A 24,988-nucleotide genomic window follows, 5' to 3' on the forward strand; every position below is an offset into this window, starting at 1 on the left:
TTTAACAGAGCTTATCTGAATTCCTACTGTGTAGAACTTAGTCACATGGTCTCATATAGATGCATAGTCCTAACTCAGTATATGTGGTCCCTTGCTGGGCAGCCATTACTAAGTAACATATCTGAAAAGGAAGCAAAAATTTTGGCAGACATCTAGCAATCTCTGCCACCAAACCCTTTCTCCATTGCAGGCTTCCAGCCTTAAGCAAGCCTGAGCTCAGATTTAAAGGAAATGGGTATTTAACTACGTGGATGTCTTAATTACTAAAACAAATGCATACAACTGAGAAGGCCGGTCACAGTGGCACATGCCTGTTATCCCAGTGGCTCAGGAGGTCAAAGCCAGCCTCGGCAAATTGGCAAGATCCTATCTCGAAACATAAAAAGGGTTGGAGATGTAGCTCAATGGCTAAGAGCCCCTGGGTTCAATCCTCAGTATTAAAAAAAAAAAAAAAAAAAAAAAAAAAAAAAAGAACTTACTACTTGAATAATTGGAAAAATAACTTATGAAATTCCCACCTCAACATTCCATGTAGGTTAGAGAGAAGAGGCCGAGATAGTGAGTGTACAGAAATAGATATGAGGAAGAGTTCCTGTTTTTTAATTCATCTGGGTTCCTCTTTCAACATGCTTTTTGGAGATTAAGCAAACTATTTAATGAAATAGTCTAAAAATTTCATACTTTCACATTTATATCAATATCCTTTATCCATCATTATTCAAGCATATAACAAGATACTTTTTCAAGGATGACAGCCTGCTAGTTAGTACTAAGGATATCTTCAAAATTTTATTGCTACTCCAAAAATCGGACTATCCCACACAACAGCAAACACTTTACGTTTTAAGGTGATTTCTCTTATGTAGGTGTATTCATTTGCCTAAGCTTGTTCCACAGTGAAATTACTGCCTAAGGCATCTCACCACTGAAAAACTGGCATCAAGACAAACAAATTCCTTTATATTTTTAGTTATACCTCTGTTAAGACTGCCCACAAGTGAGGACTATATGATGTTATTTAACAAAATGAAAAAAGAGAAATATCTTTCATGGTCTTTCATTCATTTCATCAATTAGAACACACAAAGCAGCATCTTTTTCTATAATCTGGTCCCTTCTATGACCTGAATTTTCTCTTTGTTGTTCATTCTGTCCAGTACAATTATTACTATCATCAGCATCCATTGGCTCAGTTTTTACTCTCATCCCTGCTTCAGAATGAGGCAAATCATCAGGCAAGGAAGCCAAACAATTTTGAATCATCTCAATTACTCGTTCCAGGTGCTTCTGAAACCTCTCGGCTGTTTCAAGTCGTTGACGTTTCTGTACCTCCATCATGACTCTCAAGGTCTCTCTTGCTTGGTGGGGTCGGTATTCATTTATAAGATGATGCACATGTACAAATAGCAGCTTAAGATCTTCTAGCTTCTCTTCTCGTTTTATACTCCCAGGGCTCCTTATCAAGATATCTAAAAGGTCCAAGAAATTAATAAGGATAGACATATTGAGTTTTCTCAGTTCCTTCTTGTGATCAAATTGCATAGGATGAAGCCGTTCAATGCCCTGACTTTCCAAAGGACGGATGATAAGGTCATCACACTGGAACTGGTTGCCAAACATCATATAACTGTCTTTAATTGGAGGAGGCGGCTTGGGAGCTAAGCCTTCCTGAATATTTTCATCTGTATATTCCTTGATGTACTGCATAGGAGGTGGTGGAAGTGCACTCACTTGTTGTGGTTCACCCATTGTAAAAGATCAAGAACCTACAGAAACAGACCAAAGATTTAGAATAGAGCTATAAATCAAACCTGTCGCATTATTGGTGAATAAGGCAGAATAATATTTTCTTTTTGGTACCAGGGATTGAATACAGGGGGCACTTAACCACTGAGTCACATTCCCAGTTTTTTGTTTTGTTTTTTTTATATTTTATTTAGAGATAGGGTCTCACTGAGTTGCTTACAGCCTTTCTAAGTTGCAGAAGCTGGCTTAGAAACCTCCTGTCTCAGCTTCCCAAGCCACTGGGAATACAGGTGTGCACCACCACACCTATAGGCAGAATATTTTCTTCCTTCTTCTGACTTTGGTGTGCAGGACAAAAGAATCTCCTCAGTTTCTAAAATTAACATTTACAGTAAGTGAAGGCTACTGTTTTTTGTTTTTTTTCTAAATTAAGCATTATATCAACCATGCACATATTCATTCTTTTAATAATTCCATCAGCATTAAAAAATGTTGTAGCATCTTTTTATCTATAAAGAAAATCTGAATTCCAAACCCCTCAACAGTTACCCTCCATTTCTCTACTCTTTTTCCATAGCCAAGGTACACATGCTTCTCCCACTATTATACCACAATCACTTTTATTTTGATTTCCAAAAGCAAACACTTACTTGTAATGTTAATAAACAATCTGACAAATTAACAATGCTAAATTTCAGACTCCTGGTGTTATTCAAGGTTCCTGGAGTAAATGATAACCCAACTTCATATCTTACTGTCCCTCACAGTTTTATATGGACACATCAACTTTCCTACATAAATTTCAAAGTCAAATTCAAACTCAGTAACTTTTTAGGTCACGATAACCTCCACTCATTCCACTTTAAGGGTAGGTATATGATCCAATAAGATTCCCAAGTGCTCTTTTAGACTGAACTTATCAGTTTCAAGATAAAGCATCCTCCAAAATGAAGTAACATACTGGTAGCAGTATTGTACTTGGAATCTGTGGGAAACTGAGGGCAACTGTGAAGCAGCTCTAGATTTCTACCAAACCACACTGGGGCAGAGAATATTGCCAAGAATCAAGGATGCATGCACTAGTCAGGGACAACATGACATACCATGACTATACCAACCCACAATTCATTACCAGTCATCTCTACATTCATTTTTGTCATTTCCCAATCCCCTCCCACTCCAGTACAACTGCTCATCAAAGTCCTCAGTAATCACATTATAAAATCCAAATGATACCTATTTTCATCTTAATCAGGTGCTTTTTCTCCCCTTCACAACATACGCCTCTCTTTTCTCAGCTTCTGCGACCTCAACATTCATGTTTTCCTCCTATGTCCCAGGCCACCCAGTTCCCATTACTGCCTCTGCCTCTCCTCCTCTATCCAAACTTCAAGGTCAGTATGTCTCAAAACTCTTTTAAAGGTTATCAAGATTTCAAACATTCTATCATTCCACAGATACTAGAATATTTCCACTGGCATGTGCCTGTAATCCTAGTGACTTGGGATGCTGAGAGAGGAGGAATTCAAGTTCAAGACCAGCTTCAGCAATTTAACCAGGCACTGTTTCAAAATAAAAAATAAAAAGGGCTGGAGATGTGACTCAAATCATAAAGCACCTCTGGGGTCAATCCCCAATACCAAAAAAAGATATTAGAACTTTTCCTATGTAGGAGACTCTGGATTTTAGTAGAGTGGTCATAGTCTTCTCTTAGTTTCTTCAGAGTAGTCATTCCAATTTCACAGCAGGAAGGCCTATTCCAAACCTCACAGTAGAAGGCACATCATCCATGATCACTGCATAATTCAAGTTCTTAGGCCAGTACCACCCAAGACTTTGGGGAAATTCACTTAGACAACTAATGAAAAAGGACACATACACACATATTTAATCTGGCAATTCCAAAATTTTAAATGCTGATATTCTTTGAATCAACAATTCCATTTTTAGAATTTTACCCCACAAACATTCTGCTACAAGCAAAGATGTACACAAGGATGTTTAATGCAGCATCGTCTGAATAGAGTAGAAAAATTGGAAATAATCTATTCCTTCATCAATGATAGCTGAATAAAAATGTCTACATAACCATTAAAAAAATGGATGAAAGGCTATAAAAACATGTATCATTTCAACAGTTTACAATATGCTTTAGTTGCAGTTATAATTGACTTTTCCAACTTAATTTAGAAAACTTATCTTACAGAAAAGTCACATTCTCTAAATGTTTTATGTGACTGTGTGTGTGGCAGGGGGTCCAACCCATGGCCTTTCTGAGATAAGCAAGCACTCTACCACTAAGCTACAGTCCCAACTTTTTTTTCTTTGTACCAGGGACTGAACCCAGGGGCACTTAACCACTGACTCCCAGTGATTATTTTTTATTTTGAGAAAGGGTCTTGCTAAGTTACTTAGTTGCTGAGGTCGGCCCAAACTTGTAATCCTACTGCCTCAGCTTCTGGAGTCACTGGTATTACAGGTTTATTTTACTTATTTTGAGACTGGATCTCTAATCTCTAAATTGCCCAGTCTGACCCTGAACTTGCAACCCTGCTGCCTCAGACTCCTGAGTATCTGGGATTATAGGCCAGGGGCACTACAGTCTCTACATCTTCTTCCACTCACTTGCTTCACTGGTTTCTCATCTTTTTATACCCAAATACTTCAGTGTATATTCCTAAAACAAGAATGTTCTCTTATAACCACAGTACAATAACCAAAGTCATACAATTAACACTGAACTGGTTCTTAAAAATAAAACTTTAGACAGCCCAGGTTTTACCACTCAAACCTTTTTAGGTTGGGGGTTCTGTTCTGTGCTTCTCTACAAATGTGCATCATTGCAGTTGTCATTGCAAAGGTCAAACACAAGACAAGTTCCATCATTTTATGCTTTCTCTTAATGTAATCTTTACAATTCTTCCCATTAAAAACTATTACCAAGTTCGTTTTAGAGATGAGGATCCCAAGTCTTAACGTAAAGTGTTCACATCAGATCAAAACGCCAGTAAATGGTACAATGATAATTTTTATTCCCAGGTCCTTTTAGCTTCAAAGCACAAACTCTTGGGAGGGTGGGGGGGAGACCTGTCTAAAGCACCCAAGTACTTCACATATTACAGAAATTAAGTTTCTCCCTGGGTGTGATAGCACACACCTATAATCCTAGTGACTCAGGAGGCTGAAGCAGGAGGATCGCTTAAATTTGAGGACGATCTCAGAAAGTTAGAGAGGACCTAAGCAACTTAACGACACCAAATCTCGGGAAGGGGAAGGAGAAGGGGAAGGGGAAGGGGAAAGGGAAAGGAGGGGGAGGGGAGGGGGAGGGGGAAAGAAAGAAAGAAAGAAAGAAAGGGTGGTGGGGTGAGGATGTGGTTCAGTGGTTAAGCGACTTTGGGTCCGGTTCCCAGTACAAAAACTAAAATAAAATGAAATTAACTTTTCTCTACCACCTCTTTTTAGACAGAACTGTTCAAAGCCAATGGAGATGGGTTTTTTTATGAATTTTTAAAAATTTTTTACAGGCCGGATTTTGATTCATTGTACACAAATGGGGTACGCCTCGTTTCTATGTTTGTGCACGATGTAGATTCATACCATTCACGTAACATACGTGTACACAGGGTAATGAAAATGGAGATCTTATTTTAGTAAAACCAGCACCAAGCAGTCGATTCTCAGACTCAAACCTAGGGTTTGCTGGGGGAGTCTGCACCAAAAAAAAGGCACTCCAGGGTCCCACCCTTGGAGAGTCGATCTGCGGAGGGAGCCCTCTGCGTCACCGGTCTGCACTGGGGAGTGAACCCGGGGTGCTCCGCACTCAGCCACACCCCCAGCCCTTCACGTTGGGGCAGGGTCTCCCTAAGTTGCCCAACCTGGCCTCCACCTTGCTCCCGAGCTGCTGGGGTTTCGGGGGCGCACCACCTGGCCCAGCCCTGGAGGTTGTTTGTAAAACCTCGCCGATGAACCTGAGGATCGGGGCTTGCACTCCATCCCTCGCGGCCCCCTTAACTCCGCGCGTTTCACAACGGTTCCCAGGAGGAGGGACGGCGACGGTCATCCCATTTTACAGAGGGCCAACGAGGGCAAATGGCTCGCCAAGGTCGCACGGCGGAGAACCAGTGGCGGGGGACCGGAGCCCGGGCTTCCCAGCCCGCATTGGGGCTCATCAGCCCCGCGCGCCGAGAGCACCTCCGCCCGGCAGCCCACCCAGAGCCTCCGGGCGGCAGGGAGGACGCGCTTTCCGAGTGCATGAGGAAAGCGAGGCAGCGCCCCCGAGGCCGAAGCTCGCCAGGCCTGCCGGTGCCCAGCCTGGTCTAGAGGAAGCGGCGAGGTCCGGAAGGAAAACCGCACGAGGACCGAGACCCCAAGCCGCTGCCGCCCACTCACCTCAGCTCTCGGTTTACCCAGGCAGTAGCCTTCGCCACCGCAGCCGAAATCCGACTTCCGGTTTGCTTCTCAGGAAGAAGCCGCCGATGCTGTCCTTTGATTGGCTGCAAGGACTGTCCTTTAATCGGGGCCCTAGTCCCGCCCAAGGCCTATGCCTTGCTACTGCGCCTGCGCATGTGCCTCCGGGATCGTCATCCAGCCCCGCGTCATCCAGCGGTGCTCTGTGGTTGTCGAGGTGGAAACCTGCCAGGTGTGGCGATTATTACCTTGTACTTTTGTCAGCAAAAGAATATTTCCTTTTTTCTCGCCTTTAAAAAATTATCACTTAAAGTTAAGACATTCGTTTGATTTACATAGAAAATACAGAGGCAGGTTTTTTTTTTTTTAAATTATACCAACGTTAACCCACTGTCCAACTAATGTTTAATAAATGAAATTGGACTCTAAATAATGAAAAAACAAACAAATGAAATCGAACTCTCTATATTTATCTGATTGATAGATAGTATTTTTGAATCTGACTGGGAACCAGTAATATTTTCTGCATCTCCATTTCTTTTTTTTTAATTATTATTATTTTAGTTGTAGATGGACAAATTACCTTTATTTTATTTATTTATTCATTTATTTTATGTGGTGCTGAGGATCAAACCCAGTGCCTCACACACGCTAAGCAAGCGCTCTCCCACTGAGCTACAACACCAGCCCTGAATCTCCATTTCTTAACCATCCATTCACTTTTATTTACATTTGCAAATTCACAGATGCCTTTTATTTTTACAGCCCACAAATTACCAAATGAAAAACAAAAAAACTGATGTAAATGTTTCTTTTGGGGATTATTTTTACAAGAAGTATGTAACAAATTTCTTAGCTTGTGGGAATCAAAGCATGTTACATACACATAAACGGTAAGGTTGTTATTCCTATGAAAGTGCTCAACTTTATCTCTTTAAAAATAAGAATCTTTGTTTTTTTTAAAGTTTAATATGAAGAATTTCGACCTTAAGCAAAAGTAGAAAGTAAAGTATACTCAACAGTTATCTGCCCATAGATGTTTCTTTTCTATTTCAGCGTGAATTTCCAAAAGGTAAGGACATTTTTTCATATAACCATAGAATCATTATCTTATTTTACAGGAAATTAATAATTCCTCTCTATGATCAACTATCAGATTTGTATTTGCATTCCAGTTATCTCAGGTTCCAAAGAAGTTCTCTACACTTTTCAACTAGCTAATGTATCTTTTAATTACCTTTTAATCTTTAGGTTCCTCCCTCTCAATAACCACACACCCCCACACCCAGCCAACAGCAAATTTTCTGATGAAGAAATTTATCCACTTTTGAGCATGCCCTAATCAGGCGTTTCTCTCTACTCCTGACACCTGTATGTCGTACATCAGTGACTTCCAGTGGTCATTTGCAGTCCTCATTTCACTCCATCTGTCAGTAACGTTTGTCACATTTGCCCCAGGGCTCGGTTCCCAAGCCACTTCTCAACCAGATATAATCCAGCCAGTAACATCCAAGTGATGGTATGCAGGTTCTGGAACACTCTGCCCTTCAGACCCCTGTATTCAAATGTATTAGACATCTTTACCCAGTGACACTTAACTCATTCACAAAAGCAGAAATGAAAGGAGTTGTCTGTGCCTCTCAGTACCCCACTGAAACTACCATATGAGCCTTTTGTATTACTTCAATTTAAAAATAAGTAAAGGCTCACATAGGACTAATTTTCACCAATCCCACTGCTATGATCCCAATTTACGTCATTATTCCCTGGCACTTGAACTTCTGATACAGCCTCCAACTGATTTCCTCTCTTGCACTTTTATCCTTCCTTAGTCTGTTTACCGAACTCTCTTAAAATGTAGTCTTGAACCTCTCATTCCTCTATTCAAGATTCTCCAAAGATTCTCATCACATTTAGAATGAAATCTAGGGCTTGGTTGTGACTCAGTAGTAGCATGCTCACCTAGCATGTGTGAGGCCCTGGGTTCGAGCCTTAGCCCCACATTTAAAAAAATAAAATAAGGTATTGTTTCCACCTTTTTAATTTTTTAAAAAAGAATAAAATCTAATGTCTCCATCATAGCCTATATAAGGTCCTACAAAATCTAGTCTTTGTATACTTATCATTACCCACCATTTTTTTCTATGCTTACTCTTCTCCAGCTACACTGGCTTTATTTCTTTCTCTCAAAATTGTCAAGGACATTCCTGCCTCTGGGCCATTGCATTTGCCTGGAACTCTCTCTTTCCATAGATATTCACATGCTTCATTCCTTACTTCATTCAGGTCCCTGATCAAATATGATCTTCTCAGGGAATTCTTCCCTAACCATTCTGTACATAATAGCATGGTCTTATCATTCTCTTGGAAGATGTCCCCAAACTCCCTTATTTGTAGTATATGTCCTTCATAGAACATGTTAATGACAGAAATCATCTTAATGTAGTAATTTATTTTTATGATCTTTCTTCCCCATCAAAATGCTATATTTATGAGCATAGGACATTTGTTTTATCCACTGCTATATTCTTAGCATCTAGATCAAAACTTAAAATGGGCAAATACTCAATGAATGTTTATTAAATAAATATCAAAATCAATCCATTTGTTCTCCTGCTATCCTCACAGAATATATTCCAAGACCCCTAGTAAATACCTGAAACTACATTTAGTTACCAATCCTATATATACTGTTTTTTCTCTATGCATACATACCTATGATAAAGTTTAATTTATAAACTAAGTATGGTAAGAAATTAACAAGTAATAATAAAATGGAATAATTATAACTATACTATAATAAAAGTTACATGAATGTGGCCACTCTCTCTCCTCAACACGAGCACTGCAATACTGAGACGGTTGACTGAGACAGTTACTAAGTGAATAATAAGGGGCAGGTAGCATATAACCTGAATACCTTGAACAAAGATATGGTTCATATTCCAGACAGGCTAGAACTTGGCAGCACTGAGATTGTTTTACACTACTCAGAATGAAACACAATTTAAAACTTATAAATTAAATTTATAAATTATTTAATTAGGAATTAGGAATATAGCTTAGTGACAGAGTACTTGCCTAGCAAACATAAGGCCCTGGATTTGATCCCCAGCACGAATAAATAAATTAATTAAAATAGTTTATTTCTTTGATTTTCCATTTGATATTTTCACACCTTGATTGACCATGGGTAATTGAAACCTTAGATAAGTGGGAACAAGTATATAGTTATCATTTTTAAAATTAATTCGTAGCATGACTTTGATGGATGTAGTCTATTTAACCAAAGCCCAATCTGTAAAATTACTTTTCTCTCAGTTTTTGCTACTGTAAGTACACTGTTTGATGAGTATCCCTGTGTATACGTGTTTTTGCATGTGTGTAATTTTTTCCTTGAGATAAGTTTTCAGAAATGGAATTACTGGCCCCCAAAGTATAGTGTCTTACAGTTAGTAGCAGGATCAAGGTTAGAATCTAGAACTTGACTCTCATTCCAGTGTTCTTTCCAGTAGACTATAAATGATTAATGGCCCTGAAATCCATATTGTTTGAGGGGGCAGTAAAAATATGATGTATAATAAATGTTTATATGCCTGTGTTTGAAGAATCTAAACTAGTATAGTTTAACAAGGAATACATTTATTCAACAAGTCTTTAAAAATTAAGAAAGCATGCAAAAGACCTACCTTCTAGTGAAGAGACACAGACAACAGTACGCAAACACATAGAAATTTCAAATAGTGATAAGGGCTATGGGAGGAAAACTTATATAGATTAATATGATTGTGATGTGGGTTGGAGTGGCTACTTTATATAGAGGGTGGCTAGGGAAGTCACAGCAAGGGTCTTTGGAAATGGAACAATGAGAAAAAAAATGAATCTTGCAGAGAGATCTTGGAGATGGCAATTGCCAAGAGCCTGAGGCCACCATGATCTTCCTGAATTGGAGACAGGAATGGCACCTGTGTGCTCTATAACTAGTGAGCAAAGAAAGAGTAAGGGGAGATGAGGGGACAAAACCAGGCAGGGGTATGAAGTAACTGGCATTTTCCTTCTTTTAGGGTTTTGGCACATTATCATTGTCCCTCATACCTAAGGTGAATCAAAAATATACTTAATTGTTCTCCACCCTGTTGATTGTTTTTAAAGCCAAGTTTATTGAAGTATAATGTATATATAGTAAAACTAACTTTAAATGTACAGTTAGATGAGTCTTGTTGAAGATATACCAATAACCATCTCTACCAGAATTAACATATAGAACATTTCCATCACCTGAACAACTTCTGTGGCCCTTTGTATTCAGTTTCCTCCCTTCGTGCCTAACCCCTAGTAACTATTGATCTGATTTCTGTTCATATAATTTTGCTTTTTCAAGAATGTTACATAATTATAATCAGGCAGTATATCTGGTTTATTTCTCTTAACCTGTTAAATTCCAAGTTTCTAGTTCTATAGATATTGCAAATGAAATTAGCAAAAGTGCAAAATTACCATAAGTGATATATTTGTTGATCAATATAAGTCCACATCTAGGATGATGGGACAGAATGGGTTAATATAATACTTTCAAGGTCCACCAGAATTGTTGCGTGTATCAGTGCTTTGTTCCTTTCTAAGGTGAGGAGTATTCTGTTGTATGGATATACATAATTCCTTTATCCATCTACCAGTTGATGGACATTTGGGTTATTTCAGTTAGGGGTGGTTAAGAATAAAGCTGCTGGGGCTGGGGTTGTAGTGCAGTGGTAGAGCGCTTGCCTAGCATGCATGATGCACTGGGTTCGATTCTCAGCACTGCATATGAATAAAATAAAGGTTCATTGACAACTAAGATTTTTTTTTTTAAAAACTTAAATAAAAGAATAAAACTGCTATAAACATTCACATATAAGACTCTATGTTTTCTTTTCTTTTGGGTGACAACATAGGATAGAATTTCTGGGACATAATAATTGTTAACTATATAAGCAACTTCCAAGTAGTTTTCTAAAGAGACTATATAATTTTCATTTCTACTAGCAACCTGTGAGTTATAACTGCTCTGCATCTTCAAGTATGAACTTGTTAATTGTCCATTTTTTTTTTTTTAGTACTGGGAATTATTCAATTCTAGGGTTGTTTAAACACTGAGTCACATACCAACACTTTTTAAAATATTTTATTTAGAGACTGAGTTACTTAGAGCCTCACTAAGTTGCTGAGACTGGCTTTGAACTCGCAATCCTTCTGCCTTAGCCTCCTGAGCTGCTGGGATTACAGGCATGCGCCACTGTGCCCAGCAATTGTCTTTTTTTAACTTTGTTACTTTAATAGGTATATAGTGGTTTTAATTGGCATTTTCCTAGTGTTTTTTTCTTTTTATTAGAATTGTTATTGCTACTGGCACACTTAACCACTGAAGTACATCCTCAGCTCTTTTTATTTTTTATTTTGAAACATGGTCTCACTAAGTTGCTCAGGGTCTCACTAAATTGCTGAGTCTGGCTTTGAACTTGAAATTCTCCTGCCTCAACCTCTCGAGCACTGATAATACAGGTGTGCATCACTGTACCTGGTGCAATGATTTATTTTTTAATTGGCATGTTCTCAAATTGTTGAATTGTAAGGTTGTAAACACACATATACATACACATACACAAACACACATACACATACTGTGGATATAAGTTCTTTATTAGATATGTGGTTTGTAAATATTTTCTCTCAACCTGTGGCTAATCTTTTAAATGATGTCCTTTGGGCAAGAATCATCATAATGCATTTTCCCCTGAAGTCTGCAGTATAATTTCAATTATAATCGCCATTTTTTGTTGTTGTCACTTCATTGATTTGAATGACCCTTCACTAACAACAATCTCAACAACCCAGGCCCATGTTCAGCACGTGGAAGGGAAGGTTATTCAGTTTTCTTTGCTCGCAACATTTTTATTTTTTTTTTAACCAGTAGGAGGCAGCAGTAACCCTTGTATTTGGAATCTACTGTATTATGCAGTCTAGATTTTCTTTAGTAATAGAAAGATTAGTGTCCTGCACATGGGGTACCAGTGAGGGAGATGGTCAGTTATCTCTTGATAACTGAAGAACTTAAGACTGAAGAACTTAAAATGGATTCAGAGTGCTACAAAAAGGCAAGTAAGTTCTTTTGACTTATTTGCGGTAGCCATTGCTCACATTGAAGTATATTTACATTATTATGTGGAATCTCACCAAAGAAAAAATAGCCTTGCCATGTAATGACTGTTCTTCACAAAATCTACCTGTTTTATTTGATTGATTGATTTTCTCCATGCTCCCAAAAGAATCTGTGCTATATCCAATCCATTTAAGCTCCCTTTTTAAGGTTCATCTCAAATGTGACCTTCTCCAAGAGGTTTTTCCAAGTTCACCCAAACAAAACTTATCTCTCTACCAACTCATGTCCTCTTTTCTTTACTTATTTCAGGACTTCTCTGCCTTAAGTTGTAATTTGTGCCTGCTTTATTTCTATGACTATTCCTAAGTTCCCGACTAACCTGGAAGCCATCCTGACTATTCCCAGTATTGCCTCTCACATAGCCAATGCTGAATATTGTTTGGTTGAAAGATGAATATTGAGAAAAAACCAAAAAAAGGGAGGGAATATTCCATTTTGAATGACACGTGTGTACAAACACAAGCTACCTGCTTTCAGCATCACTTCACATCAGGACCAAAGCTAGGGTGAAGCATGTGAATCATTTGCTTCAGGTGCAAAATTAAGGGGAGGAGCAGAACTTAGTTACCAAGATAAATACTATTATTTATACTATAATGCAACATTTTTAAAAAAATGAAAATTAAGAAATCCATGATGGATAAAATATTATCATTTTAAATGAAGGACAGGATTAATAGTTTAATACTACCATTGAAAGAGAGGAGGTCTAAGCAACTCTAACCTTCAAAGAGTTATTTTCCAAAAGAGTTGGATGAAAATTTCCTCGTAGGCAGGTTTTTAAGAGTTTAATGATGTGTTCATTTTCTAGTAAATTTATTCATTCATGCAGTATTTATTGCCCACACACAAAAGGCTAGCACTGTCCTAGACCCTGCAGATATAGTATTACTTCTCTGCAGTGATTCAAAGAAGTCTTTACCTACTTAGTTCCATTCTGTTTCAGATCTATAATGAACTTTTCTTAAAACTTGGGACCTCCCAAGGACAGGGACAGGTTTTATGAATTCAGATTCTTCCCATTTCTTTAGTTCATACAGACTCCAGTCTGAGACATGCATGGTATTTAACTATCTTCCTTCTTTTTTTTTTTTTTTTTTTTTTTTTGTGGTGCTGGGGATTGAACTCAGGGCCTTAGCGCTTGCGAGGCGAGCACTCTACCAACTGAGCTATCTCCCCAGCCCTAACTATCTTCCTTCTGAATCTGCATTCCTTTGTCTCCTTATTGTTCACTATCTCAGTCCCAATTTGACCTATAACATGTGTTAACCTGGGCTAAGAAACGTTCCAATTCAATCAGGACGAACCAGAGTATGAAAAGTCTTGACCTAAGATTCCAGAGACCTGAGTTCAACCAGTCTCATGGGTCACCCTGTGTAAACCTTAGTAAAATGAGAAAATCGGGCAGTTACTGATCTCTAAGTGATGGAAATGCTTTCCTGGTGACTGCTGAGGCAGGGGGCTCCAGGCTGATAGGGCTGCAGGCTGCTCAGATTGCCCCCCCTTTCAGTGACAGCACCCTCACCTTTCATTTACGATTTCATGTATTTAAAAAAATCATATCTCAAAATGACCTTGAAATTTGACATTGGTTAGTTCTATTAGTATCTTCTTCTGTATGTACTGTTAATAATGGACAAAAATACCAATCCTACAGATTTCAACAAACATTTGAAAAGTCATGTGCAATGGAGGTAAAAGCTTTTCTTCCCAAGAGTAAAGGAAAAGACTGTAATTCTATAACCAATCCACTATTTTAGTAGACTTTATTTTTTAGAGCAGTTTTAGATTCACAACAAAATTGAGTGGAAAATGCAAAAAATTCTCCTATAGCCCCTCTCTGTATACACTCAACAGCCTCCCCTAACATCAACATCCCACACCAGAGTGATAGAGTTGATATTGATGAACCAACATCGGCACATCATTATCACTTCAAGTCCATTGTTCACACTGGGTTCACTCTTGGTGCTGTGCATTCCATGGGTTTGACATATCACCACTGTTATAGAACTATACAAAGTAGTTTGTATTGTGGTGAAGTGTTAGTGGTATAGTAGTGAGCATAGCTGCCTTCCAAACTAGTTTTGCTGCCCTAAAAATTCCCTGATTTCTAACTGGCCATCCCTCTTTCCCTCCAAACCCTAGGAAATCCCCAGACTTTTTCCTGTGTCCATGGATTTACCTTTTCCAGAATGTCACATACTTGGAATCATACAGTAGATAGTAGCATTTTCTGATCATCTCCTTTTGGTCATATGAAATTAAAGTTCTTTCATTTCTTTTTGTGACTTCATGGCTGATTTCTTTTTATCCTTTAATAATATTCCATTGTCTGAACGTACCACAGTTTATTATCCATTCACCTAGTGAAAGACATCTTCATTGCTTCCAGTGTTTTAACACGATTTGTCAAAAAGACTATCCTTTCTGCATTGAACTACCTTTCCTTCTGTATCAAAACTCAGTTGACTGTGTTTATGTGTGTCTATTTCTGGGTTTGCTTTTCACTTTCATTGATTTATTTCTCTATTCTTTCACACTGTCTTCATTATTATAATTTTATAATAAATCTTAAAGTCTCATGGTGGCAGTTCTTTGACTTTGTTTTTCTGTTCCATGTGAGTCAGCTGTTCTAGGTCTTTTGTCTCGCAGATAAACTTTAGAATGTTTTTGTCAATATCCAAAACAACTTGCTAAGTAAATTAAATTCTTTGACTTGAGATAATTGTAAATTCTCATGTAATTGTGAGGAATAATACAGAGAAATACCTTGTACACCTTTCCCAGTTTCCCTTAATGGTAATATCTTGCAAAACTATAGTACAATACAATACCTTAACCAGGATACGACCCTGATGTAGTCAAGATACAATTCCATCACCACAACAGTCTCTCACCCTTTCATATCATATTCACTTCCCTTTTGTTCCCATCTCTGTAACACATAGCAACCACTAATCTATTCCCTATTTCTATAATTATTTTCATTTCAAGAAGGTTATGTAAAGGGAAACAATCGGTGTGATACCTTTGGGGACTGGCTTTTTTCATTTACCATAGTTCTCTAGATATTTATCTATGCAACAACATAGATAGATAGTACATTCTTTTTTGTTTCTGAGTGTTATTCCATGGCATGGATGTAACAGGTTATTTTGACCCTAGAATGACATTTTTGCTCTTTTTAACTTGTGACCGTTATGAACAAAGCTCCTATAAATATTTGAAGATTTTTGTGTGAAGATAAGTCTTAATTTCTCTGGGATAAATGCCTAGTGGTGCTGTTGCTGGGTTACATGATAATTGCATGTTTAGTTCTTAAAAAACTCTTTTCTAGAATGGCTGTGTTACTGGAATTCAGGTCCTTGGGTCTGGAGATGGTAGAAATAAAAACCAACCCAGAAAGAATTAAAGCATAGGCAAGGCTTTGTTGGGGAGTCTTCTGCTGGAGCATAAAGGGAAACAGCCCTGACCAAGAGTGTCACATCTCCTCAAGCGAAAGACAAAGGTGTATGGCTTTTATGTCATCTATAAGGTAGGCAGGGTCTCAGTCTCTTCATGTCATCACATGTAGAGATGTGGCTTCAGTAGCACCTGCACTCTTCATCTGCTTCCCCATGTGTCACATGGCTCACTGCTATCCTAAACCTCCATCTAGGGGTATGCATTTTACTATGCTAATAAGGTAAAGGTATCTGCAGGTTACATTAGTGACTATGCTCCTCATGCATTTGCCCCTTACCATCTAGAATTTTCCCCTTACCGTCTGGGAGAGTCCCCAGTATTATTTTTAGAACAGGTGTATGGAGAAGACTGTTGTCCTGTTTCAATGGTTTCATTTCAGTGACCTTGTCTAGCTGATTGTAGCCTGTTTTTAGTATTTCTGCTGACTTCTCAGCCTATCACTCCAGGTGTGTTATCTTAATTTTGTGGCTTTGGAGACTTGTCCACTTAACTCCTACTTTTCTAGGATGTCTGTTAACCCCATAAAGCTAAAAGTTTGTCTCATTCCTGACTGTGAGATTTGATTAAATTATTAAGTTGCAGGTTTTCAATTTTGCTAATATTTTTACAAAATTGACACAGGTACATTAAGATAGTTTGGAAATCATAATCTAGAACTTTTATATGTATTTTCAGATGCTTCGTTATTCATCTTTTACTTCTCTCAAAAGAATAGACCTTTTAAAAATGTAATGATTTTTTTAAAGTTACCATAAGTAGTATATTTGTTGATCAATTTATGTTTATATGGGTGTTCTGCATCTGAGACAAAATGGATTAATCTTAAGGGGTGCTATGTGTCATGGGTCCCTGACTACTTCAACTGTATCACTACCACTTTATATGCCCATTAGCAATTTATGAGTGATAAAATTTCTGTGGATTTATATCAGCATTTCATACTGATCCTGTTTATTATTTTTATTTTAACCATTCTCATCAGCATTTAGTATTATCTCATTGTGGTCGTAATATGGATTTCCCTAACAGTTAATGAAACCGAATATCTTCTGGATTTATTTGATCTTCGTATATAGTGTTTGGTGAAATTTCTCTTCATATTTTATGCCTATTTTAATTTAATTGGATTATTTCCTTAATGTTGAGTTGTGGGAGTTCTTTATATATTCTAGATACTAGTTCTTTGTTAGATATATGGTTTGCAAATGTTTAATATTGTCTCCAGTTTTCACCTTTTTTAATTTTTTTTTTTGAGACAGGGTTTTGCCATGTTTCTCAGGCTGGTCTTAAAACTCATTCTCAAGTGATTCTCCCAAAGCCTCAGGCTCCCAGGTAGCTGGGACTGCAGTTAAACATCACCATGCCCAATTTGTTTTGTATTGTTTTGTTTTTTTGTACTGTACCAGCGATTGAACCCAGGAGTGCTTAACCACTTAGCCACATCCCCAGCTTTTTTTATATTTTACTTAGCAACAGGGTCTTGCTAATTTGCTTAGGGTCTCACTAAGTTGCTGAGGCTGTCTTTGAACTCTCTGTCCTCTTCCCTCAGGCTCCTGAACTGCTGGGAATATAGGTGTGTACCACCAGGCCTGACCACCATGCCTGTTTTCAACATGTCTTTATTTTCATACTAGGATCATTCGAAGGGGAAGTGCTTTTTGATTATCAGTTTTTCCTTCTTGGATTATGCCTTTGGTATTAAATCTAAGAACTCTTTTTCTAATTCTAGATTCCAAAGATTATCTATTTTTTTGTATAAGTTTTATAGTTTTAACATTTAATTAAGTAAGTCAAATAACTTTTGAATACCTCTTGAGCTCAGTATTTTAATAAGGTGCAAAACTAGGTCAAAGTTTATTTTCTTTCTATTGATGTTCAATTGCTTCAACATTGTATCTTGAAAAGGCTATTTTATTCTGTCGAATTGCTTTTGTTAGAGATTTGTGTGTCTAGGTTCATGAGGATTATGTTCTACTGTTTTCTTTTTTAATGCTGCCTTTGATTTTGGTATCAGAATATTACTACCTTTATTAATTGAATTAAGGTAGTAATCTCTTCTGGAAGAGATTGTATAAAATTGTGTTACTTCTTCAAAGAGTTGGTAGAATTCTCCATTGAAACTATATTGACTAGGAGATTTACTTCAGGGAGATTTTTAAAACACAGTACTTCAAGAGTTATATAGGTCAATTCAAAATATGTATTCCTTATTCAAATGTGTTGTTTGAGGAATTGGTCCACTTCATCCAAGTTGTAAAATTTATATGTGTAGAATTATTTGCGGTATCCCCTTAAATCTTTTTCATTTCTCCACAGTCTGTGACATTGGTAACTTAGGCCTTTCCCCTTTCATTCTTTGTAAGTTTTGCTACAAGTTTGTCAGTTTTACTGACCACTGAACCAGCTCTTTGTTTTATTTATTTTTTCTGTCATTTCATTACTTTCAACTTAAGTGATTTTTGTTCTTGTCTTACTACTTCTTTCTGTCTTTGAGCTTGGGTTTAATTTGGTTGCTTTGAATTTTTCCTTTCTTTTTCTGGTCTTGGGACAAGAGCTTAAGTCACTGATTGTAGAATTTTTATCTATGTGTATGCATATTGTGCTATGAATTTCCCTCTCCCACTGATTTAGCCGTATCCCACAAATGTTAATGTGGTTTTCATTTTCATTCAATTAAGTGTATTTTCGTTTCCCTTTCGATTTTCTTTTTCATCCATGGATTAATTAGAACTGTATTGTTTAGATTTTTAGTGTTTGGAAATTTTCCTGTTTTTGTTCTATTATTGATTTTTAATTTTATTCCATTGTGGTCAGAGAACACACCGCATGATTTCAATTCTTTTAAATATGTTGAAGTTTGCTGTAAGTATTAGAATATGGTCTATTTTGTTATGTGTTTTGTTTGTATTTAACTTGAAACTAATGTACTTTCTGCTGTTAATGAGTGGATGTTCTATAAAGGTTGAATAAATCCTAAATTCTGTTGGTTGATAGCATAATCAGTGTCTTATAAATTTGCCAGTTTTCTGTCCTTAAATTATTGAGAGAGAACTGTGAAAGTTCCCAACTATAACTGTGAATATGTTTATTTCTTTCAGTTCTATCAAATTTTGCTTATTTTGCAATTCTTTTGTTAGGTGAATACACTTTTAGAATTGCTATCTTTTTGATCCCATTAATGTCCCTTTTGTCTTTATATAGTATACCTCTGTATGTATGATAATTTTCTTTGCTCTGTAGTCTATTTCATCTTATATTCAGAGTTGTTTCTAATTCTCTCTGATTAATATTTTCATAAAATATTTTTTATTCTTTTAATTTTAATATGCCTATATTGTTATCTTTGAAGTGAGGTTTTCTGATAGAATGTAGTTGGGTAAAGCTTTTTAGTCTACTCTGCCAATATCTTTTAGTTGATTTAGGTCATTACATTTAATGCAATTATTTTGATTTATGTTCTCAATGGTTTTGTTTCTACTTGTTTTTTTCCTGCCTTCCTGTGGGTTACTTGAACGTTTTCTAGAATTCTGTTTCGATTTATCTATAGCGTTTTTAAGTATACTTTTTTTAGCTTTTGTAGTGGGTTGCTCTAGGTATTACATTTTATTTACATTTCATAGTCTACTCATTTTGTCATTTTAATGATTTAAGTAAAATATAAAAACCTTACCTCCCTTTATTTCCCATTTCTATTCCCTATTCACAATATGATAGTCTTAGATAGTTCCCTTACAAATATTTAAAACCAATTATGTAGTGTTATAATTTTTGCTTAAACTATTAAACAATTTAGAAAGTGTTAGAGAAAAGGAAAATCTGTTGTATTTTCCTGTCTTTCTGCTTAACATGTCTTTTCATCATCTTCTAAGATCTATCCCCCTTTTATTTATTTATTTATTTACTTTAGAAATGATTTTCTTTTCTTTTTAGAGAAGCAGCCATTCTTTTAGGATAAGGCTTCTGGTGACAGTGGTTGTTGTCTTCCTTCATTTGAAAATGTCTGTGTTTTGTATTCATTCCTGAAGGACGAGTTTTCTGGGCAAATGATTCTGGATTTTCAGTTCTTCTCTTTTAGCACTTGGAAAAATATGAGAAATTCACTGTTATTTGAATTATTACTCCTTATAGGTATGTTTTCATTTTTCTCTGTTGCTTTTAAGACTACTTTGTTTTCAGAATTTAATTATGACTTCTTTGGGAGTGGAGTCTTTGCATTTGTCCTATTTGATATTCACTTAGCTTACTGAATCTGTATTTGTATGTCTTTTGTCAAGTTTGAGGGCTTTCTACTATTATTCCTTCTAGTATTTCTTCAGCCTTGCCCTTTATTCTCTTCTTCCAGGACTTAATAATGCAATGTGAGATCAGGTCCCTGATGCTCTTTCTGTTCACTGTTATTTTTTCCCAGTCAATTTTCTCTGAATTGTTCAGACCCAGTAGTTTCTACTATTTTTCTTTTTCAGTTTGCTAATTCATTTCTTCCTCCCCATCCATTTTGCTACTGAACCCAACCACTGAACTTTTTCCCCCTTTTTTTGGTTATTAAGTTTTCTGCTCTAAAATTGCCATTTGATTCTTCTGTACAATTTTTATTTCTTTGCTGAAACTTTCTTTTTCTTTGCTGAAGATTTTCATTTTTTCATTTGTTTCAAGAATATTTCTAGCCAGATGTGGTGGTGCATACCTATAATCCCAGTGGCTCAGGAGGATTGCGGACTGGAAGCCAGCCTCAGCAACGTAGTGAGGGCCTATGCCACCTAGTGAGACCCTGTCTCAAAATCAAAAAGGACTGGGGTTTTGTGTTCATTCAGTGGTTAAGCACCCTTGGGTTCAAGGTTCAATCCCTTATACACACACACACACACACACACACACACACATATGTGTATATATATGTATTTCTAATTACTCTGTCATGTATGCTTTAAAATATTTGTCAGATAATTCTAACATCTCTCATCTTGGTGTTTTCACCTATAGATTTTTTTTTTCATTTGGTTTTAGATCTTCCTGCTTCTTGACATAACAAGTGATTTTTGGTTAAAGACTGAACATCGTTGCATCATGTTAGGAGACCCTGGATTTATTTAAACATTTTATTACAGGTTTCTTCTGACACTGAGGGCAGGGCACCAGCACTCGTTTGTCGTAGTAGTTCGCATTTCCTACTTGGCTTCTGTTCACACCCCTCGATTTTGGGGTTTCTTGTGGCCACTGAGTAAAAGTGGGAGTCCCATTTTGCCACTGGTGTACTTCATCTTTCTGGAAGTGTAAATATAGCCTGTTCATTTTTCAGTAAACAGTGAATGATCAAGGCAATGTTTGGGATATTTGTTTTCTTCTTTTTTATGTCTATGTGTTCTAAATTTTCTAAAATAGATTTTAGAAATAGATTATTTTTGTACTATTTTTGTAATAAGGAAATGTACTCCATTTTAAAATTACTTAAAATCAAAATCATCCATGCTACATTATACTTTTTCACCAACCCTTTTCACAAGGTTAGTGGAGTTAGAAGGAATATTACACTAACACAGTGTCATAGGTTGTATTCTAAGAAGACTTCAAGATGGAGTTGTGGGAAGTAACCATTGGACCTTCACCTGTGGAAAAGACAAGGATGAAAGCTGAGTGCACAAAGTCAGTCTGGATGCAGGCTTTAAAGGAAGCTCTGGGAGTAAGAGAGCCCTTCCAGGTTGATCTATGCTGCCCTGAGATGAAGTTTTATACATCATGTTGTCTAGTTTGGGTGTGGGCTCTAGGAAGACCATTACCTGGATGAGGGAGTCTCTGCAACTGAGGCAGCTTCCATTGTTACTGCTAGCTGAAGGCTGTGAATGGGTCCAAGCCCTTCATTGAAGGAGCATCCATGTGGTGTATCCCTATGTCTGTCCTATAAAGATGTTTCTAATGGGAAGTTGATTTGAGAACATCACTTCTTTTTTTCTTTTTTCTTTCTTTCTATTTATTTATTTGTTTGTTTATTTATTTTTGAGAGCATCACTTTTAATCTCATTTTCTAGGTCTTGCTCCAAAAGATGGGAAGTGACAAAAGGTCACATAGTAATGACTCCCTTCCCAAGTATTTCTCCTCACAACCACCACTGTGATCTTTTCGAGGTACAAACATGATATGGTCACTCTTCAGCTTAAACTGCTTTGGTGACCTCTTGTTACACTAAAGACAATGGATCTCAAAGACATATAAGACCTTTGCCTTTTTTCTTTCCCCAGTATCTCTCTTACTCCTCTCGCCCTGCCATCTATGTCAGTCACCTTACTTTCTTCTTACCATATCATATGCTTCCTCTGCTTTAAAGACTCCACTCCAACATGACAACCCCATGAGTGATCTTCCATGACTGTTGGTAAAAGTTCCCTGTTATCTTTGTACTTATGTGTGTATGGCAGACTTCAATTTTGGGATACCTGTTGATAATCAACCATCTTGTCTCATTGCACTTGCACCTGCAGAATTGCTAAAATGGTGATGAATATTGCTGATAAAAATATTCTCCTTTGGGGGCTGGGGAGATAGCTCAGTCGGCAGAGTGCTTGCCTTGTAAGCACAAGGCCCTGGGTTCGATCCCCAGCACCCAAAAAAAAACAAAAAAAATTCTCCTTTATCTGATAGGGGTATTGACTTGATGCCCCAGTTGATATTTCTCTCTGGAGGAAGAGGCCTATTGCTTTGAAATACTTAGGTATTTCTTGATGAAACGTCAAGATAGAAAGGAAATGTAGAGCAAGTGCATGGCAGAGCACACTAGTGGGCAGATCCCCAATTCCACTTCACTTTGGTGGCATTTTTGTAAATTGTGGGTCTGTTCAGTCAACACCCTGCATGTTGGATAAACTATGTTCATGATAAAGAAGCCCTTCAAGGGACGAGGGTGTATTAAAACAGGACTAGAAGGAGGACAAAAGATAAAGCCATGGTCTGCACAATCATGAGGTTAAGCTACTTGTAACCTGAATAATCTAACCTCTGGCATAGCTGTAAATTTAGAACTTTAGGCCAAAGGTTTGGAAAAGAGTTTCCCAATTCCATTTTCTTCTACCCCATATGCTAACCACTCAAATTCCCAGGAGGCTTCCCCAAAGCTCCCCAAAGCCGCTCAGAAATTAACATGTATCTCTTTCTCTCCTACCTATGCCCATTATTCAGGTGTCAACTCCAAGGACATCTGAATTTCTGGTAGCTCTTAGTTCTTCAGTATTGAAAATCACAAGTGGAATTTTCCGTCCACCCACCAGAGCAATGATGAAAGCCCCCCCATACTGGCATCCCACTGTTTCTCTCAGAGTACCTGTTTATCACTTTCACCACCTTGGTGCACACATTTTTTTTTTCCTTCAGAGAAGATCCCTAAGTTTTTCTATAAACCAACTTTGGTCCTCACAGATGCTAGTGTCATAGAAGAGAATTGGCCAAGAATTACAAGGTTGGGCAGGTTTCCTCCATCCAGACTCATACAGGTACACACACTTCCCACAGTCATTTTTCTCAAAACCAATTTTTATCATCTGTTGTTGAAAAATGTAACAATTTCCATAGACTCATGAATATGTCATTCTTAAAAATTAATGAGCAATGTAGCTGGGTGTGGTGGCTCATGACTGCAATCCCAGTGGCTCAGGAATCTGAGGTAGGGAGATCATGAGTTCAGAGCCAACCTCAGGAACTTAGGGAGGTCCTAAGCAACCTAGCAAGACCCTGTCTCAAAATAAAATATAAAAAGGGCTGGAGATGTGGCTTAGTGGTTAATTATCCTTGGGTTCAATCCTTGCTATCAAAAAAGAGAAAACCAACAATGCAACTTTTTATAATAGAGATTTTTAAAATTTATAATCTCACTTATCTTCCTTTTAAAATTATTTTTAGATGTTGGTAGACCTTTATTTTATTCATTTATTTACATGTGGTGCTGAGAACCAAACCCAGTGCCTCACACATGCTAGGCAAGCACTCTACCACTGAACCACAATCCCAGCCCCATAATCTTATTTCTAATATGCAATAATTTTAAAATTTTTAGAATTACTTTCCAAATATACACATAATTTATGTAGTTAATTGCTACAGTATTTTGGACTATATTATTATTATTATTATTATTATTATTTTGCAGTACTGGGGATCAAACCCAGGGCTTCATACATCAGGCAAGTGTTCTACCTGAGTTACACTGTTAGCTTTCTATTATTTCTTAACAATATATTTAAACACTTTCCATATTTCTGAATTCCACATGTTCTCTTTATGTAGAATTTTCATTTTATACATTTAAAAGATATTTTTCAGATTGAGTTTGTCATAGACCTCTTCTAAAGCAGTGACAATGATATACAACTGCCCCTTAGCTGACAGTGACTTAAAATCCATGTGATTTCAAAGATGTTAAAGTCACAATAATAAACTCTTGTGAACACACCTTCTTGCTTAATATGGCAATTCCCACTCTGTTGAAACTTGTCTGCTTCTTACATCACGTCACTCCTTTCACCCTGTAAATTAGCACTGCCTGAATTTTATCATTCCTTTATTTTTCTCTGCTGTCAGCAAATATGCACCACTGACTATTGTTTGATCTAGTTTTGAATTGTTCTACAGATGAAATGCAATGGTATCTATTTTTTAAATTTACTCAGCGTTGTATAAGACTCATCCATGCTAAGGTAAATAGCTGCTATTGCTTTTCACTGCTGTATAATGGGCCCTGCAGACATATACCAGTTTTATCAATTATTCTGCTTGATGAAAATTTGACATCTTTCCAGGGTCTTGTTATTATAATGGTCTTACTATAAACATTCTACTATACCCTGGTAAGCATTTTTCAGAGTTTTTCCTAGGTATGTACATAGGTGGAAGGAGGATCATTACGATTAGGTCAGAGATCAGTAAACTTTTTCTGTAATGGGCCAGATAATAAATATTTTTAGACTCTGCCATCCATATAGTCTTTATGGCAACAAGGCAAATCTGTCTTTTCAATGTGAAAGCAGTCACAGATGGTATGTAATTGAGCAACTGTGCCTGTGTTTCAATTAAACTTTATTTACAAACCCAGACAGTTGGCAAGATTTGGTTCTGAACATGGTCTGCCAGTCCCTAATCTAGATAGAATTCCCTATCCCAGTTGCATTCTAATGCTACTATACCCT

The 24,988-nt window shown here is 37.1% G+C and overlaps 1 protein-coding gene across 1 annotated transcript; it reads right to left on the bottom strand.

Annotated features, from left to right (window-relative positions):
• Nucleotides 1–446: 446 nt before the first annotated feature.
• On the bottom strand, nucleotides 447–6,202 carry Med7 (mediator complex subunit 7). Its single transcript, XM_047556885.1, has 2 exons — nucleotides 6,136–6,202; nucleotides 447–1,766 (listed from the first exon to the last, which is right to left on the bottom strand). The coding sequence occupies exon 2, from the start codon at nucleotides 1,747–1,749 to the stop codon at nucleotides 1,048–1,050; it is 702 nt and encodes a 233-aa protein (XP_047412841.1). The 5' UTR covers nucleotides 1,750–1,766; nucleotides 6,136–6,202; the 3' UTR covers nucleotides 447–1,047.
• Nucleotides 6,203–24,988: the final 18,786 nt, after the last annotated feature.

Source organism: Sciurus carolinensis, chromosome 6 (genome assembly GCF_902686445.1).
Source record: "Sciurus carolinensis chromosome 6, mSciCar1.2, whole genome shotgun sequence".
In the NCBI taxonomy this organism is placed as follows: Eukaryota; Metazoa; Chordata; class Mammalia; order Rodentia; family Sciuridae; genus Sciurus; species Sciurus carolinensis.

Bases quoted from the DNA above. Each gene is read 5' to 3' on its own strand.
- Med7 (XM_047556885.1), bottom strand. From the start codon at position 1,749: ATGGGTGAACCACAACAAGTGAGTGCACTTCCACCACCTCCTATGCAG.